The 15,909-nt window shown below is 55.5% G+C and overlaps 1 protein-coding gene across 7 annotated transcripts in view; it reads left to right on the top strand.

Annotated features, from left to right (window-relative positions):
- Positions 1–14,464, top strand: part of Prkar1b (protein kinase cAMP-dependent type I regulatory subunit beta) — a 112,838-nt gene extending 98,374 nt beyond the window's left edge. For all 7 annotated transcript variants that reach the window (XM_004840329.2, XM_013070574.3, XM_004840331.4 and 4 more), the window contains 3 exons: positions 905–1,026; positions 12,538–12,619; positions 13,173–14,464. In XM_004840329.2, coding sequence (XP_004840386.1) covers positions 905–1,026; positions 12,538–12,619; positions 13,173–13,345 — 377 coding nt within the window. In that variant the 3' untranslated portion in view covers positions 13,346–14,464. The remainder of the gene's footprint in view (positions 1–904; positions 1,027–12,537; positions 12,620–13,172) is intronic.
- Positions 14,465–15,909: the final 1,445 nt, after the last annotated feature.

Below are 15,909 nucleotides of genomic sequence, written 5' to 3'. Positions count from 1 at the left end.
GTTAGTGGGAAGCGTCCTTTGAGATATGTGGCATTGGCAGGAGGTTGTAGAGAGAGAAATCCCCTGCTAACCTAGATCTAAAATAAATGCTTTTAAAATTTTTAGCAGCTGACCTACTTAGGTGGCATCTAAATATAGGCCAGAAAGAGTTATTTTGAAAAAAAAAAAAAAAAGTTGATCAGGTGATCATCATTCTCTTATGAAACTCTCACGTTATTATTTTTTTCTCCCTCCATCAGGGTAATGACAGGGAAGGGAAGTGGGATAAGGGTGGAAAGATGATTTGAAAGCACTTGAAGCTTAACTTGGCATCAGAATTAAGCATTTTGCTCTAAAACAGTAGAAGGAATTGTCCCCTTTCATGCCGTCATCCTGGCAGTGCCTTGGTCCCCATCAGTCCCCATGGGACAGAGGTGCTTTTGCTTCAACCCCTCTGAGTTATTCTTTTTTTGGGGGGAGCGGTACCAGGGATCGAACTCCGGACCTTTTGCTTGCACGGCAGGCAGTGGAACCACTGAGCTAAATCCCCTATCCCCACCCCGAGTTATTCTAAACCACACAGTAGCTGAAGAGCAGCTGTGACCCATCATTTACAAAATTATAGGCAGTTCTATTCTTCTGGAGATAAATAAAAGTATTTCATGTAGGTTAGTTTAGACTTGGTTTTCAGTGCCTCTTGTTACTTGGTGATCAGCGATGGGCGTTTTCACACTGAGTCGCCTGCTCATATTGGCTCCAATCCAACCATGAAGCATCTAGACTGGCACAGAAGTGCCGGGGGCCGACTCTCGGTGGCTTCCCTGCTTTCTGCTTTACGCCTTCATTGCCTGCTGCACCCCTCAGCCAGGGATCTGACTGTATTTTCCAGTAGCATTGAGCCTGGTTGACTCCTTCCTCCTCACAGAGTCCCTGGAGAAGTGGGAGAGGCTGACCGTGGCTGATGCCCTGGAGCCCGTGCAGTTTGAAGATGGAGAGAAGATCGTGGTTCAGGGGGAGCCTGGGGACGACTTCTACATCATCACTGAGGTGAGTCCTGCGCAGGTCCACAGAGCCTAGGTTGCAGTACCCAGCACGAATGCTCTTTTTTGGGGGCCTCTCTGCTCTTCTCTTGCAGCACCCCCATCTCACCTGCTCTGAGCCCATGTGACTGTCCATGTAGGGTGTAGGGAATGGTGGCTTCTCGCACCCATCACTGCCATGTCCACTCTTCCTTGAGATTGAAAGTGTCTGTTCCTGACGATGGTGGTGGACACACAGGCCTGTATGTGTGACCACACACACACACACACACACACACACGCATGCGCACACAGGGTAATCAGATGGGGTGGAGCAAGGTGGGCGGAGTGTTCCATGCCCCAGAGCTGGCTGGGGTATGTGCCGTGAGCTCAGTTTCCTTGTTTTCCCTGGTGTGAAGGGTGTCTTCATGCACTTATGGTGTGCCTCATCTGCCATGTTGTTACAAATGGATGGGAATTGACAGTTAATTAAAGAAGCTAGTGGAGGGGCTGGGGATTTAGCTCAGTGGTTCCGGCGCCTGCCTCACAAGTACAACGGACCTGAGTTTGATCCCCGGTACCTACAAAAACAAACAAACAAAAGAAGCTAGTGGAGGACTTCTCTACCTGAACCCCAGGGGTCATTTTCCCCAAAGTCCATACTGTGCTCCAACAGGGCCAAAGCCCTTGGGACACATAGGGGCGTCTCCTGTGATGCCACCTTGAGCCTGTCTGGGATAGGTGCCAGCTGCTGCAGGGACAGGGAAGGAACCTGCTAACTGAGCTGTGGGAGTCACCCTCCCACTGTCTTCACTTCCTTAGGGTGGGGGACTCATTTGACTGTAATGTTTCTTTAAAAAGAAAGGAAGAGGAAAGAATGAAACCACAGGCAGAGGAAATTATGGCTCTGGTGGCATTGAGGGCAGCCTCTGGTTGCCCAGGTTTCTCTGCATCCAGCTGGGATTCCAGAGGCTTATGCAGGTGGCAACCAGGCTATAATGGCCCCAAGAGGGCAAGAGACGCAGGCTGCATGTGGGACTTCTCTGTGGCTTATTTCACAGGGTCCGGGTGGCAGTCTCAGGGTCTCTGTCTCATTCTCCGAGTGTGGAGAGGATCCTAGGATAAAGATGGCTGGGTCAACAGTGACCCTGCAGAAAGTTGTTTGCACTCCTTGGTCCCCATGGGGCACAGAGGCCCAGGTGATCTGTTCCCCACTGAAGAGCGCGTGGGGGTTCCACTGACCCCTGCATGAGCTCTGGGTGGTGATAAGGGTGTTGGGTTCTTTGTTCACTGTCCTCTGGCCCTGAGGCTGCTTCCCACCCCCACAGCTGCCTAAATCCTCTGTTCTCTGGGTCTCTGGCACTTGATCATGACCATGGGCTGGGTGTGGCAATAACCTGGAAGACTAGAGGGCTGAGGTCTTCCAGTCCAGAGATGAAGGTGGAGCTTGGCTGGAGAGAGGAGACTCCTTCAGCCACCAATTCTCCCCCAAACTGGAAACACTGAAGATAGCCACAGTTCCTGGCTGTGTTTCCCATGGAAAAGTAAAGCTGGGTCCCCTGCCTTGGACTTGGGATTGGTGGGATAGAATGGGAAGGATGTTATCCAGGCTAGGTCATGAGAAGCATGTTCCTCCCTCCACAGCCTTGTAGAACCTGATTTTGGGGACCTGGTGGCCTCAGTCTGGGATGCCCCTCAACATGCCTCCATCCTCTGCAGCCCTGTAGGCCAGTGTCCATGGACAGCCCAGAGTGCTCGCCTTGGATGTGCAGCCCCAGCCGCCACCTGAAGCAGCTGTAGCTGTGTGGACACAACAGATTGTAGCTCTGGGGCACTGACTTTGGTGGGGGACCTGTTTCTCCTCAGTTTTAATCACTGTCCTCACCTGGATGACAGAACCAGCCCTGCTGGCCCCTCTGCATGGGGAGCATGTGGGCAGGTGAAACTGCAAACATCTCAGGTGGCTTTACATCCACTGGTAAGAAGCTGGTGCTGGCTGGCCAGATCTGGCCCAGAGGCAAATGTGTATTGGCTTGCACAGTATTTTTTTTTTTAACTGTTTGAATTAGCTGTTGATACTTCAACATCAGGACATTTCACATAAAAATCTACTGTAGGTCTCCTATGTTTCCTTAGATTCTGGTATTTGGCCACACTGGCCTTGCCCCTCTCTGGCTACAACTGAGTGGCAGGTGCCCCTAGAAGGTGTTCCCCAGAGTGCCATGGTCCCTGCCTAGGTATCTTGGATGGCCAGTGGTTTCCGTGGTCACTTGTGGACATTCATTCATTCATTCATTCATTTATAGTACTGAGGATTAAACCCAGGGCTTTATGCATAGTAGGGCAGGTGCTCTACCGCTGAAAACTATACCCCAGCCTTTAAAAAATTTTTATTTTGGGCCAGGGATTTAGCTCAGTGACACTGCACCTGCCTCACAAGCGCAGGGTCCTGAGTTTGATCTCTGGTACAAAAAAAATTTTTTTTAAATTTTGAGACAAGGCCTCCCTTGCCCAGACTGGCCAAAACTTGCAGTCCTCCTGCCTCAGTCTGGCATGTAGCTGAGGTTACAGGAGTAATTACCACCATATTTGAATGGGCTTGAGAATAGGAAGGAATCACTCTGGTACGGCAATAGCTGCCCATCATTTCTGTGGACCACAGCCCCTCCAGCCTACAGCAAGGCCCAGCACAAGGGAAGCTGTCTGTGTGGGCTGGGACCAGCCCCTCAGAGGACTTGATGCTCTGGCTGCACAGAGAGGTGTTCAAACATGGCAGCAGGTGATAGGAACTGTCCTTGCTTCTGGGGGTAGCCTTATGGTCATCAGGAACAGGCCCTCAGATTGGGGCTGGATTAGTGAGCAGCTTGTCATCCATGCCTCTGGATCAATGCCTGTGGGAAGCATTGTTTTCACAGCCTTGTAAGAAGCATTTTAAGTGGTTTCCTGGGAAATATGAGCTTCTCTCCTTCTCTATGATTGAGCAAGTGGGACCTAGGTTCCCCAAGCAACACAGAGAAGCCTCCTTGGGTCGTGCTCATGGGAGCAATGTCCTGTGTGTCTGGCAGGGACTCCTCAAGCCGGCCAAGTTGTGACATCTCCTGTCATGGATTTGCTAAAGCGAGCTCTTTCAAGTCATGGACGTCCTTCTGAGCAAGCCCTCATCCCCTCACCTGCCTGCCCTGCCACTTGTCTTCTGTCATGGCCTTACCTGTCCCCTCAGTTGCCTGCCAGGTGGACCTGAGAGCAGGGCAGGCATGGGCCTTGACAGCCTGCGAGTGCCTTGCTCCCATTCTGCTGGAGGGCCCGTTCCTTTCTCCAGTGGATTTCTACCATGTGTGGGCAGATCTAGAAGACAGCCACTTCCGGCCCCTGGAAGCCAAACTACATAGAGCCTGCGTGATGGGGCCATGGGGAAGGCAGAAGAGGCAGCAGGACCCGCATTATGTGATTTGGAGGGTCTCTGCAGGGGCAGCCCACCAGAAGAAGGGGGCTCCTGGTGTCCCAGCTGTGTTCACAGCAGCTGTCTAGGCTGTGGAGCTCCATTCTCTCAGACACCTGATCCCAAAGCTCCTGGGAAACATGATTAGCAGACAGGAGCAGGACATTGCTGCTATGGCCAAGTGATGCTGGAGCTGCAGCCACCAAGGCATAGGCTCTGGCTGCTGCTGCAGCCTGTGGCCCAAGCTTGCTGCTCTTCTGCGCCAGGGCTCCCTGCGGCCTGGGGCTGGGCTGCCCTCCTGTCCTGGATGGTGGGACTGTGAAGCCATCCCTGGCTGGCAGGATGCAGGTTTGGCTGGCCTCCTGGGAGGATGCATGGGCCTGGCAGGGAGACTCGGCCTGCGTGTGCTGCATGCCAGGTCCTGGAGAGAGGCACGGGCTGCTCGGCTGTTCCATGACCTCATCGGGACTCACGTCCGAAGACGGTGCTCTCCAGGAAAGCTGAGCAGGATGGGGCTCACAGCTTCCGGCTGCACACTCCTCGATTTGGGCTGCCCAAGCCCCCTGCTGGAGACCTCAGCACAGCCTGGAGGCAGCTGGACCCCAAGAGCAAGTTCCTTGTAAAATCTCCAAATCTCGAGCCTGAGACTGACCAGCTCACTCTCTGCAAGCGGCCTGGGAGGCGTTGCCATGGGAATGCAAGGTTGAATTTACCTCCTTGCTTACCAAATTAATTTTATGAATGTCCACAATATTGAAACAATGGTAAAACAACATTTGTTACTGCCCAGCCCACCTGCTCAGATCCCTTCTGGGGACCTGTGCTGTTTAGGGTCCTTCCTGCCTCAGCCTGGGCCACCCTGACCTCACGCCAGGCTCATCTCTATGCCTCTGGAGCATCGTGGCTCATTGTCACTGTCATTCATCGTCACTGTCCTTGCTGCCCCTCCCCTGTTCCTTTATTATTTCTGATGCCACCATTGCCCTCCCTGGGGGCTGCTGCTGGAGGTCTTGTGGCCAAGGACCCTCAGGGTCCCTGCTGCAAATCCTGCATCATCAACTCTCCTGGGGGAGCAAGATGGCTGCAAGGACAGGGGGCAGGAGGGGGAGGCAGATGTGGGGCAGATTGGGAGGTGTGTCGGACACACCAGGCAGCTGGGAGGCTTGGGGGCCTCGGGCAGGGACCAGACACGGGACAGGGCAGAAGCTGTCTGGGGAGGCTGGCCACAGCGGGTGTCTAGGCATCTGGGGTGGGTGGAGAACTCACAGATCCAGTTTTATTCTGGGTGTTTTGGCAGCCACTGGGTGGCTACCTTGCCAAGGAATCAGACTGGGTCCTGCATGGATAATGGACAGGAAAAGGGGCCAGGGAAGTTTCGAGTCAGCAGAGAGGTGGATGGGGGCCAAGGAAACAGCAGGGGTCAGGGTCTACTGACCAATGGGCTGGAAGATGTAAGTGGGCAGGAGGATTGGGGTGTTGAAGCAGGAAGAAGTTTTCCAGGTGGAGAAGGTGGAGACAGGAAGAAGGGCCTTGTATGAATGGCAGCAACTCCAGAAGCTGGAGGTGCCAGGTGTGGTGGAGGCAGGGTGCCCAGCCTCTTGGAAAGGAGTCTGAATGATGGTGTGGTGGTACAGCCTGAAATCCTAACACTCTGGGAGGCTGAGGCAAGAGGATCCCAAATTCAAGTCCCTCCTGAGGAACTTAGGGAGACCCTGTCTCAAAATGAAAAATGAAAGTGGTTGGGGATGTAGCTCAGTGTGAAGGCCCTGAGTTCCATCCTCAGTACTGGGGGAAAAATGTTATATAAGTAAAATGCCACTGTGGCCAAAGACAGAGGAGGGCAAGACTCTATCCAGGACAGGTCACAGCCACTGTGACTATGCCTTTGCCCTGATATTGTCCTTCTGGTTTTTTTGTGAATGCACGAGGCATTTTTAAAAGCGTGGCACTGCCGCCCCCAAACGAGCATGAGAAGCCTCATCGTTCTCATCCCCCTTACCCTGCAGAGATCCCGGCAGACCCATGTCCAGCCAAGCTCCCATTTGAGACCTTGGGTCCTGTTTCCCACCCGTCCCCACTCCGCCATGCAGGCATCCACGACGAGACAGATGTGGAATGTGTCTGCTGGATTCCAAGGGCCTGGATTACCCCGGCTGAGACTCCTGGCACCACAGGGAGAAGAGTTAAGCACCGTGCAGACCGTTGCCATGAACACAGATGTTTTGGCCAGGAAAACCCTAACAGATGCGCCGTTCTCGATAAGTCCGTCTGCAGGGCTCCAACCACTGTACCCACGGCTGTGCACCCGGGGCTGGGGGCGGCCAAAGGTGCCCTGGTCATGGGGCAGTGGGCCATGGGCTTTGTGCCAGCCGGGGATGCCTAGGAGCAGTCTGGGCCCCTCATCTTCAGCCTGCAAAGGCAGGCATACTGCTGGATTCCGAACCTGGCCTCCCGAACCCCTGATTCACAGGCTGTCACTCGTCCACAGCCATGGTGCTCTGACTGCTGCCCACCCCAGAGTGGAGCATAGATCCTTACCCCCCTTCCTGTGTATGGCCTGGTCTCTAAGCAGATGGCAGGGAAAGAAGAGGATCCAGGAAGGTGTAGGGAGCAGGGATGTTTGTGGCTGGCAATGGCCCCAAGGCCTCTTGCTCTGCTTTTCCCCTCTCCCTGACCCTGAGCACTGGCTGCCCCCTCTCCCCGGGTACCCGCAGAGCTTCTGCAGCCACTGTGTCTCTACCTGGTGGATGGCACCTGCCCCAGGGAGCCCCGAAGCAAAAGCGCCCTCTACAGGAGGAAGGACCTGTCCCATGCAGGGCCTGGACTCCCTTGCGCCCTGTCCCCAGGCAGGGGGTTGACAGGGCCGTGTTGGCGCCTGTCCTCGCCTTGGAGTCCTGGCACCGGAGTCCCTGCATTAGTCTTGTTTCCCACGGAAGCTGCTGGGCCGTGCCTGTGCCAGGGCCCCAACCTCACGGACAATCCATTAAACGTTGGCATGAAGGTGACCTCCATGCTTACCAGCCAAGTGTGTCTTCTCATTGTTTCGAGGACAGTTTGCAGCCGAGGTGTGTGACATGCCCGTGTCTTCTCTCAGGCATCCAGGTCCAGGGGGACTGCACAGGGCAACTTTGTGACCAGAGACCCAGGCTCCTCAAATGAGCCAGTGAGAAGCCACTGTGTGTGAGGAGGGAGCTCTTGGAAGATCAGAAAACCGATTTGCGTGGGAGGGGTGGGGCTTGAAGTCGCCCTCTGTGTGGCAAAAAGTTCTATGTATGGTGATTGCCTTCTTTTTTTTTTTTTTTTTTTTTTTTTTTGGTACCGGGGATTGAACTCGGGACCTTGCACTTGTGAGGCAGGCACCGGAACCACTGAGCTAAACCCCGGGCCCTTTTTTTGCATTCTTAAAGGCTTCAGAAAGTACCTGGGTGTGGTGGCACACATCGGTGATCCCAGCACTCTGGGAGACTGAGGCAGGAGGATTGCAAGTTCAAGCCCAGCCTGGACAACTTAATGACTTAATGAGACCCTGTCTAAAAATAAAACCCTAGCATACATTTCTTGAAAACAGCACATAGTTTTCCTGTTCATGGGCTTCATGTATGTGGACTCAGCCTGTGCATCTGGCCAGCTGCTCCCATGGTCCTGAGACCGTTCACCCTGCTGTGTGATGGTCCTTTGGGAATGGCTCCAAGTCCCCTGCTTTCTCATTGGCCTCGAATGTCTCCAGGTGCTGCTGGGCTTGGGCTCTGTGTTGACCTAGGCTGAGCCCAAGGCCACAGCCCACCGCTAAACATGCGCTGCCACTGCCCCTGTCCCTCCAGAACGCTAGTCCCCTCCCCACTCCTGGCCCAGCCTCTCTGCAGCTCCCCTTGCTGGCTCTGGCTGGGGGGCTCCCCTGGCCCCCCTGGCTCTTGTCTTCCCAGTCACTTGCTCAGTGGCCCAGCCTCGACGGAAGCCCCCCAACTTCCTCTGCACTCTTGGTGCTGAGCCTGTGGCTTGATGGTCTTCCTGCTTGCTGTTGCTGAACCCAAGAGGACAGGGATGCATCTGCCATGTTCCTAGTTCAAGAGCCATGATTGGCATGTGGCGGCTGCTGCTTAGCAGGTCTATTAGAAGGGAGAGGCATTGAAGGCCAACATCTGAAAATGGGCTGAGGCCAGGGAGCTATCATGCCTGTGGCAGTCTCTTCCTGGAGCAGTGACCCCAAAGCAGTGGCCCGGCCCCTTGCCAGCTCTGGTCTGACCTTTCAGTCAGAGGCCCTTGGAGCCCAAGCATCTAAGGTGATGGCCGGGTCAGCAGGTGTCGTGGGAAGGAATCCCAGGAGAACCGTCCATTCATGGGTGGATTCTGCCATGACTATGTTGGTTCCCTTCTTATGAAAGTCATGTTTAGTTTTTAATGTTGGAGAAAAGTTTTAAAAATCAGAATAGTTGTAAGGAAATAGGGTTGTTTGTAACCCCACACCCATCATGGACAGTCAGGAGTGACAGTGTCTTATGCACATGGTGGATGTCCTGCCTTAGACTGGCTCTGCTGGCTTCAGCTGCCATTATAGTCCAGTTTCTGCACAGAGCAGCCACACTGCCAACTGCAGGAGGGGCAGGGCTCCAGGGACAGCTAGTGGTGCTCTTTACCGTTTCCTTGGCCAAGTACTTAGTATGTGGACACTTTATCCCCACCCATGCACCTTGCTTGGGAGGTTCTGTGACCGCCCAGGCTCACAGCCCAGATGGGGTGGTGGAAGGTGCAGGTGGGTGTGGGGCTCACCCTGGAGGCCGAGGGGCTGGCTGTGTGGCTGCTGTCATGCAAAGCTGAGGGTTTGCCTGGACCAGGGCAGCTCCTGTGTTCTGTAGTGACCTGGCCTCTCCTGCTCCAGGCAGATGTCACATCCCCCAGCCCCAGGAGCTCAAGGTGTAGCCCTGTTGGAGAAGGCCAGAGAAGGGTGGGAGGGTCAGCTTCTGCCTGCTGGGGACCTGAGTGTGGCCCCACAGCCTCACAGCCCTCTGCAGCAGCTCTTCCTGCAGGGAGGGCCCAAGCCCGCTGGAATGTGCCCCTTGCCTTGCCACATGGCCACCCAGGCCATTTCAACAATGACTCAGAAAGACACAAATTCTAAGGGTGGGAAGACCCCTCCTTGGAGATCAGTGTGTATTGTTGGCAACCTTCCAGCCCAGCATCGTCGTGCAGTAGGGGTCGGCACTGCTCCACAGGGTGGACGACTGTCCAGAGAACATCCTTCTGACAGGCTGGCTGGGGGCCCCACAAAATCCAAGGGTGCTGGAGACTGGCAGCACCTGATGCTCAGACCCTGTGAGGACCCCGGTGTTCCTGCAGCTGAGTGACAGGAGAGGAGACCTGGTGCCTGCTGAGCAGTGTGGGAATAAGGACAGCTCTGGGTGAGCAGTATGTCCTGCTACTGGGAGGGACTGCGATGGATGGCATGGTGCTGAGCTCACTGAGTCCAGGACGGGCTGCTCAAGCCCACAGCAGCTGGGGCTGCATCAGCCATGTGATCAGTGGCAGGACAGTGACCACACAGGTGAACAGTCAGCACAGCAGGCTCAGTGGTGTTGTGCCCAAGCCCACTCTTGCCTCTTCCTGTCCCTCAGAACCCCTGTCCTCAGCTTCCTCCCCAGCAGTGTGAGAGGTAAGTCCAGTCGCTTTGATCCCATCCCCTCTCTTGTCAATTCTTGGAGTAAAAGGTCTGCTTTGGCAAGGACATTTCTGGGAGTTCCCAGAAAGCTTTTGCATTAAAGAGAAAGAAGTGGGCTTAGGGCCGGGGATTTAGCTCAGTGGTTTCACCGCCTGGTGCACAAGCACAAGGACCCGAGTTCAATCCTCGGTACCAAAAAAAAAAAAGAAGTGGGCTTTTTTCCCTGCTGATGGTATAAGGGTGGCATATGGTGACTCCTGGAACTCTGGCAGCCTCTGTGCTACCATGAGGCACCTGATTAAAGGCTGAGCACCCTTCTGAGGCCCCACTGCAGGAGGGAGAACTGTCCTGGGCTGTGGCATTAGCCAGCCCTGAAGCCTTCCAGCCTGTCTTCCCTTTCCCTTATGAACCTTTAACATTCTCAAGTTTGGCTTTCTGTGTCTGGGGTTAAAAGCATCTGTTAAAAGCAGCTGTTGTTTTACCAAGTGATTCTGTAAACCAGAAGTCTTTGGTCCCTGAGAAAAAAATCCCAATTGTAACTCTAAAAATTGTTAAAAATGGTATGAAATGGGCTGGGGATTTAGCTCAGTGGCACCGTGCCTGCTTTGCAAGCTCAAGATGGTGAGTTTGATCCCTGGTACAGAAAAAAAAAAAAATGGCGTGAAAGGTGCAGACTTGCATTTGAAACAGGAAGGATGAACATGGGAGACACCTGGGTCAGGGCCATGGGATCTCAAGACCAGCTGTCCTTGTACCCAGGGCCTGATCTGCCCCTACTCCAGATAATCTCTCCATGGTTTAAGGTGTTCAGTTCTTGGAGCAGGAGGAAGCCCAAGTCCAGGCCTCCTGCCAGAGTCCCGACCTGAGAGGAATAGGCCGAAGTTGCCCCTGCACTGCCAGGGCCCACCCTGTCCCCAGTACCTGGCTAGCCAGGGCCAGAGCAGCCGGGGAAGGCAGAGCCGTGCTGGGGGCTGGGGCGAGGGCATGTTCCCTGCCTCTCTGCCTTCACGGTGGGCGCTTCATGGGGGTGGTCTGATGTTTACACATCACCCTCCACCCATCAGCTGGATTCATAAACATGCCGAGGCCCAGAGCCCAGAGGCCCCCCGGCCAGAGGGGCCCAGGCGGGAAGTCCTGCTCATTGGGGCTGCCAGTGGGTGCCTAGCAATTCCAGGCACGGTGGGCACCTGAGCCCTGACCCGCCTCTCCCAGACCGTGGAGGAGCGGGAGTTACTCATTAAGCAACACAGCCAGCTGGGTGAATGGGTGAGCTGGGGTGAGTCGAGCCCACTTTGAAATGAGGTGCTGTTCGCGCCAACTCACTCTGAGGGCCCCAGCCACTGGGCCATCCAGGTGTGGAGAGGTGGCCCTGGGGACCTGAGCCTCAGTCTCCCCAGCTGTCAGGTCAGAGTGTGTGAGAGGGTCAGAGAAGGGTCCGAGTAGCTCTCACTGGGCTGGCCACACGGCTGGCTGGGTTTAATGTTAAAAACCACTGTTCCCATGGGGCAGCGTAGAAAGCTTATGGTTTCTTTTTGATGGTCCTGGGGCCTTTGCTTTGAGCTATATCCTCAGCCCTTTTTAAATTTTTTATTTTGAGGCAGGATCAGCCTGAGTCGATAAGTTACCCAGATTGGACTCAAACTTGCAGTCCTCCAGCCTCAGCTTCCCGGGGCACTGGTATTACAGGCATGAGTCACCATGCTGGCTAGAAACCCCTCGTACCCTTCCCCAGAGCACTATGGACTGCAGGGAAGGAAACTCTCCGGACACAGAGGGCTTTCCAAAGTGACCAGCAGCCAGGTGGGTCTGGGGCCAGGGCTCAGGCCAGATTCCCGGACAGGCCTTGCTTCCAGCCCAGCCAAAGGGCACATGGAGTCTGGGAGACTTGGCTGCCCAGCTGTCCTCGCCGCCCTCACCGAGCCTGTGATATGTGCTGCGTCCCACAGGGCCTGTGGCATTCTGCCCATAGCCTCTGTGTTAATCATTGAGCTGGCGATGTCTGCAGACCCTGCTTCCCCTGCTCTGGGGTGAGGAGGGGCCACCTTGCTGGCAGGTGTGTGACCCTGAGACCGTGTCCTCCCTGCCCGCAGCTCCCTGTCCTTGAGCTTCCGTCCAAGGTCAGCTTCAAGCGGCCAAGACCAAGCACTGGTCCTGGGGACCATCCTGGGGCACCCCAGCCACCTCAGGCAGGGCAGGACAGGCACACAGGGCGCCTTAGGACTACTGTTTGATGGGGGCTGTCATGTGTCTCCTTGGAAACAGGACTCGGCCTGTTCTCTGGCCAGGTGCTCAGACCTCATGATGCTCAGATCCATGGCCAGTGTCCAAGAGGAGGTGTGGGGAGCAAGAGGAGTGAAGTGTTGGAGTCACACAGGCAGGGGTGACCCTCCATAAGTGACCTCAGCATGCGCCCCCCATGGGTGACATCCATTTCTCTCCTCCCCCAGGGGACTGCCTCTGTCCTCCAGCGCCGATCCCCCAATGAGGAATATGTGGAGGTGGGCCGACTCGGGCCATCTGACTACTTTGGTGAGTTGAGGTCCCTGTCTCTCTTTGGGGTCCTGAATGGGCACCGCACAGGGGTCCCTGAGGCCTTGGGGTGGGCTCCAGGGGATTGGGCTGAGCTACGAAGTGGGTATGACAAGAGACCCCAGCCCATATCATCTCATATGGAGGTCCAGGGCCTGGGACCCAGGATCAGCTGGTCCCACCTGTGGCTGTTGAGTGGGCATGACCTTGGGAGGGTAGGCTTGGGATGGAGGGACACCGGGGTTACCCGCTGCCAGCATTCCTGTAGCCTGGGGGGTGTCCTGAGCACACCTGGGCTGCTTACCATGTGCCTGCCACTCCTACAGCTGCAGGACAATGTCTAGCTGAATTTAAATTTCAGATAACTATGAATGCTTTGATAGTTTATATAAATATGTGTCAAATAATTTGACTGGACATACTTAACACTGAAAACTTTTTTGTGTACAATATTTGAAATTCAAATTTTCCTGGTGGTATTAGCCCTGAGAAAAGTGGTTTCTAAGAGCCCCAAATCTCACAGAGCCCCTGACTGTGCTCTCTTTGTCCCCAGGGGAGATCGCGCTGCTGCTGAACCGGCCTCGGGCGGCCACTGTGGTGGCCAGGGGACCCCTCAAGTGTGTCAAGCTGGACCGGCCACGCTTTGAGCGTGTGCTGGGGCCTTGCTCCGAGATTCTCAAGAGAAACATTCAGCGCTATAACAGCTTCATCTCCCTCACTGTCTGAGCTGCCACTGCTCACCACATGTCTGGGCTGGGAGCCTCATGAGGTGGCTGGTGGGGCTGGCGACCCAGCATGGCCTCCCTTCCCTCTGGACTCTGTGGAATAAGTAATTGACTTGTGAATTTCAAAAACAAAGGGCAAGAAAACAGAAGATATCCCAAGACCAAGGAGGCGATAGGCCAGCTTCCCTCCCCAGTGCCCCTTCTGCCACCCCAGCCCCTTCAAGTCTCCAGGGGACCTATGGTGTCAGGTTCTCCAGGCCTAGGTCCACTGTGGGACAAATCTCATCAGATGGGGTGTCCCCAAAGGGACAGTCCGGCTGGAGGCAGAGATGGAAGTGAGGAAAAAGGGCCTAGGCCTCCCCCCCAACACCCTCCTCCCACAGGGCCCCAGGGGACACCGGTTGGATCCTGGCTCCTGACACGGTGACCTGGGCTGTGGGCCCATGTAAGCATGGAAGGTTTGAGGAGTTGTCCCCAGCTGAGATGGGAAAGGCCACCCCTAGGTGGGCTGCACACTACCTGGCACATGGGGCAGTTGGCAAGGTCTGAATCCCCTCACCGGAATGGGCAGGGAGCCACCAAGTTTGGGAGTTTCCAAAGTCCATGAGCGCTACACCGGGGCCCCTTCTCTTGGGGTCAGAGGAGCCAGACAGTATCTGGCTTTTCTCTGCCAAGTGGCCTCTTGGGGACCTTGAGGGAGAGCTGCGCTTTCTGAGCATTCTAAAATGAAAATTTCATTCTAAAATGAAATCAGGGTCCTTTCTGAGTGGTCCCCACAGATACGCCTGTATCAGCCTGAGGCCCAGCCCAGGAAGACCGTGTGCTCCTTACCTGTCCTCCATTCCCCAGATGTGAGGGGAAATGTAAGGGAAGCCTGTCCTGGCCCCACCCCAAACCACCCACAGACCTATCCCCTAGACGTGTCTCATCTAGCGATGGCACAGAGCCTAAAAACCCAAAGGCCATCCCATCTTGTCCCTGCTGTGGCCAAAGAGGCCACCCTGCCGCTAACCAGCCCATCCTTTCCCATCCTGCCTGCACCCGTGGACTCTGTGGCTGTGCACTGCCCCTGGCTGCTCTTGGTGTGCATGAGCTAATAAATGTGCAGTGAAGAACCCTCCCTGGCCTGGAGCTGTTGTGTAAAATCGTTCTGGAACAAGACTTCTTTTTTATGGTGGTAACATGCCCATAACACAAAGTTTATCATTTTAGCCATTCTTAAATGTAAAGCTCAGGGGCATTGTCTGCGTCACAGATGGAAGCCTCTCCCTGCAGAACACTGGCTCCTCATCTCATGCCTGCTCCAGCCCATATCTACCCTGTGGCCACCCTGCAGACCAGGTAGGAGGCCATGCTGTTGCTCATGGAAGGGACAGGGGGAAACCAAGGCTCTCAGTCTTAGGCGCCCTGCCCGGCTCTGGCCACAGGTCCAATCTCTGCAGGTGAGACAAGGAGACCAGGATGGCCTGGGCATGCTGGCTGGCTCCATGATGCTCTGGCCTTTGCTCCTGGCAGGCCAGGGGCCACTCCGCCTTCATTCCTTCAGGAACTCTCGTGAACCCACTGGTCCTCCCATTACTGAGGCTCTGAGCCCCTCACGTGCCCTTACAGCTGGGTGTCAGCTCCCCAGAGTTCATTTCCTGGACTCAGGCTCTGAAGAGGGACTTCAAGAAGCTCCTCCAAGGGATTGAAGAGGACAGATGCTCCCCTGGGTCCACAAACGGGCACTGCCCATGGGCTCCTCCTCAGCTGGCCACTCAAGACACAGTGTCTTGGCCAAGCCTGCCCCAGCTCTGTCTCCAGCGCTGCCCTATGTGGCTTCCAGCCTGAACCCCTCAGCCTCAGCTTTCCCATCTGTAAATGGGTCTGACAACCAGCCAAGCCGGGGGTGGGGTGTGGGGTGGGGGTGGGTAAGATGAGATCATCACTGGCTGGAAGCAGCTGGGCAGGGCCCACCACAGACCCAGCCGGGATGATGACCTTGGCCGGAGCCTCCAGACAGTGGACAGTTCAGTCTCACCTCCCCCAGATCAGTGAATCAGCCAGACCATGGTGACTCATGCTGAGGCTGGGCAATTGCCTCCTGGCCCCCATGGCCATGCTGGGCAGCAAGGCCCATGTGGGCCTGGGTTGGGGTCTCTCATCTGAGAACGGGGTGCTGCACCTGCTGTCCTGACCATCCCAGGCTGCTGTGCCCAGCCCCCAGGGATCTGGCTGCCTCTGAGTTCCAGGCAGGCCTGCCCTGCCCAAGGGCCCCCACCAAGCTGACCTCCCTCATCCCAGTCTTGCCTCCTGGGATGTGACCAAATTAGGAAGCTGGAGTCTGACTCCTCTGCCCACTTCTGGGTCCCGCTGGTCAGAGGATCCCCCTGCCCCTTGAAGCTCATCTAATCTGGCTCTGACTTGCACCCCGAGTGTATGGAGGCCCTCAGTCTCCTACTCTGGACCTGTGGACAGAGACCATGTGTGCCATGAGCCACCAGGGCCCTCGGGAGCTCTGCACGGGATCTACTTGACAGAGATCCTGCAGGTACACAGTGGAGTTTTCACTCTGCCAGGCAGAAG

This window comes from Heterocephalus glaber, unplaced genomic scaffold, assembly GCF_053883595.1.
Source record: "Heterocephalus glaber isolate CG9 unplaced genomic scaffold, H.glaber_assembly_v1.0 deba00001610, whole genome shotgun sequence".
NCBI lineage: Eukaryota > Metazoa > Chordata > Mammalia > Rodentia > Bathyergidae > Heterocephalus > Heterocephalus glaber.
The sequence above is the reverse complement of the archived record's forward strand: the minus strand, read 5'-3'. Positions and strand labels throughout refer to the sequence as shown.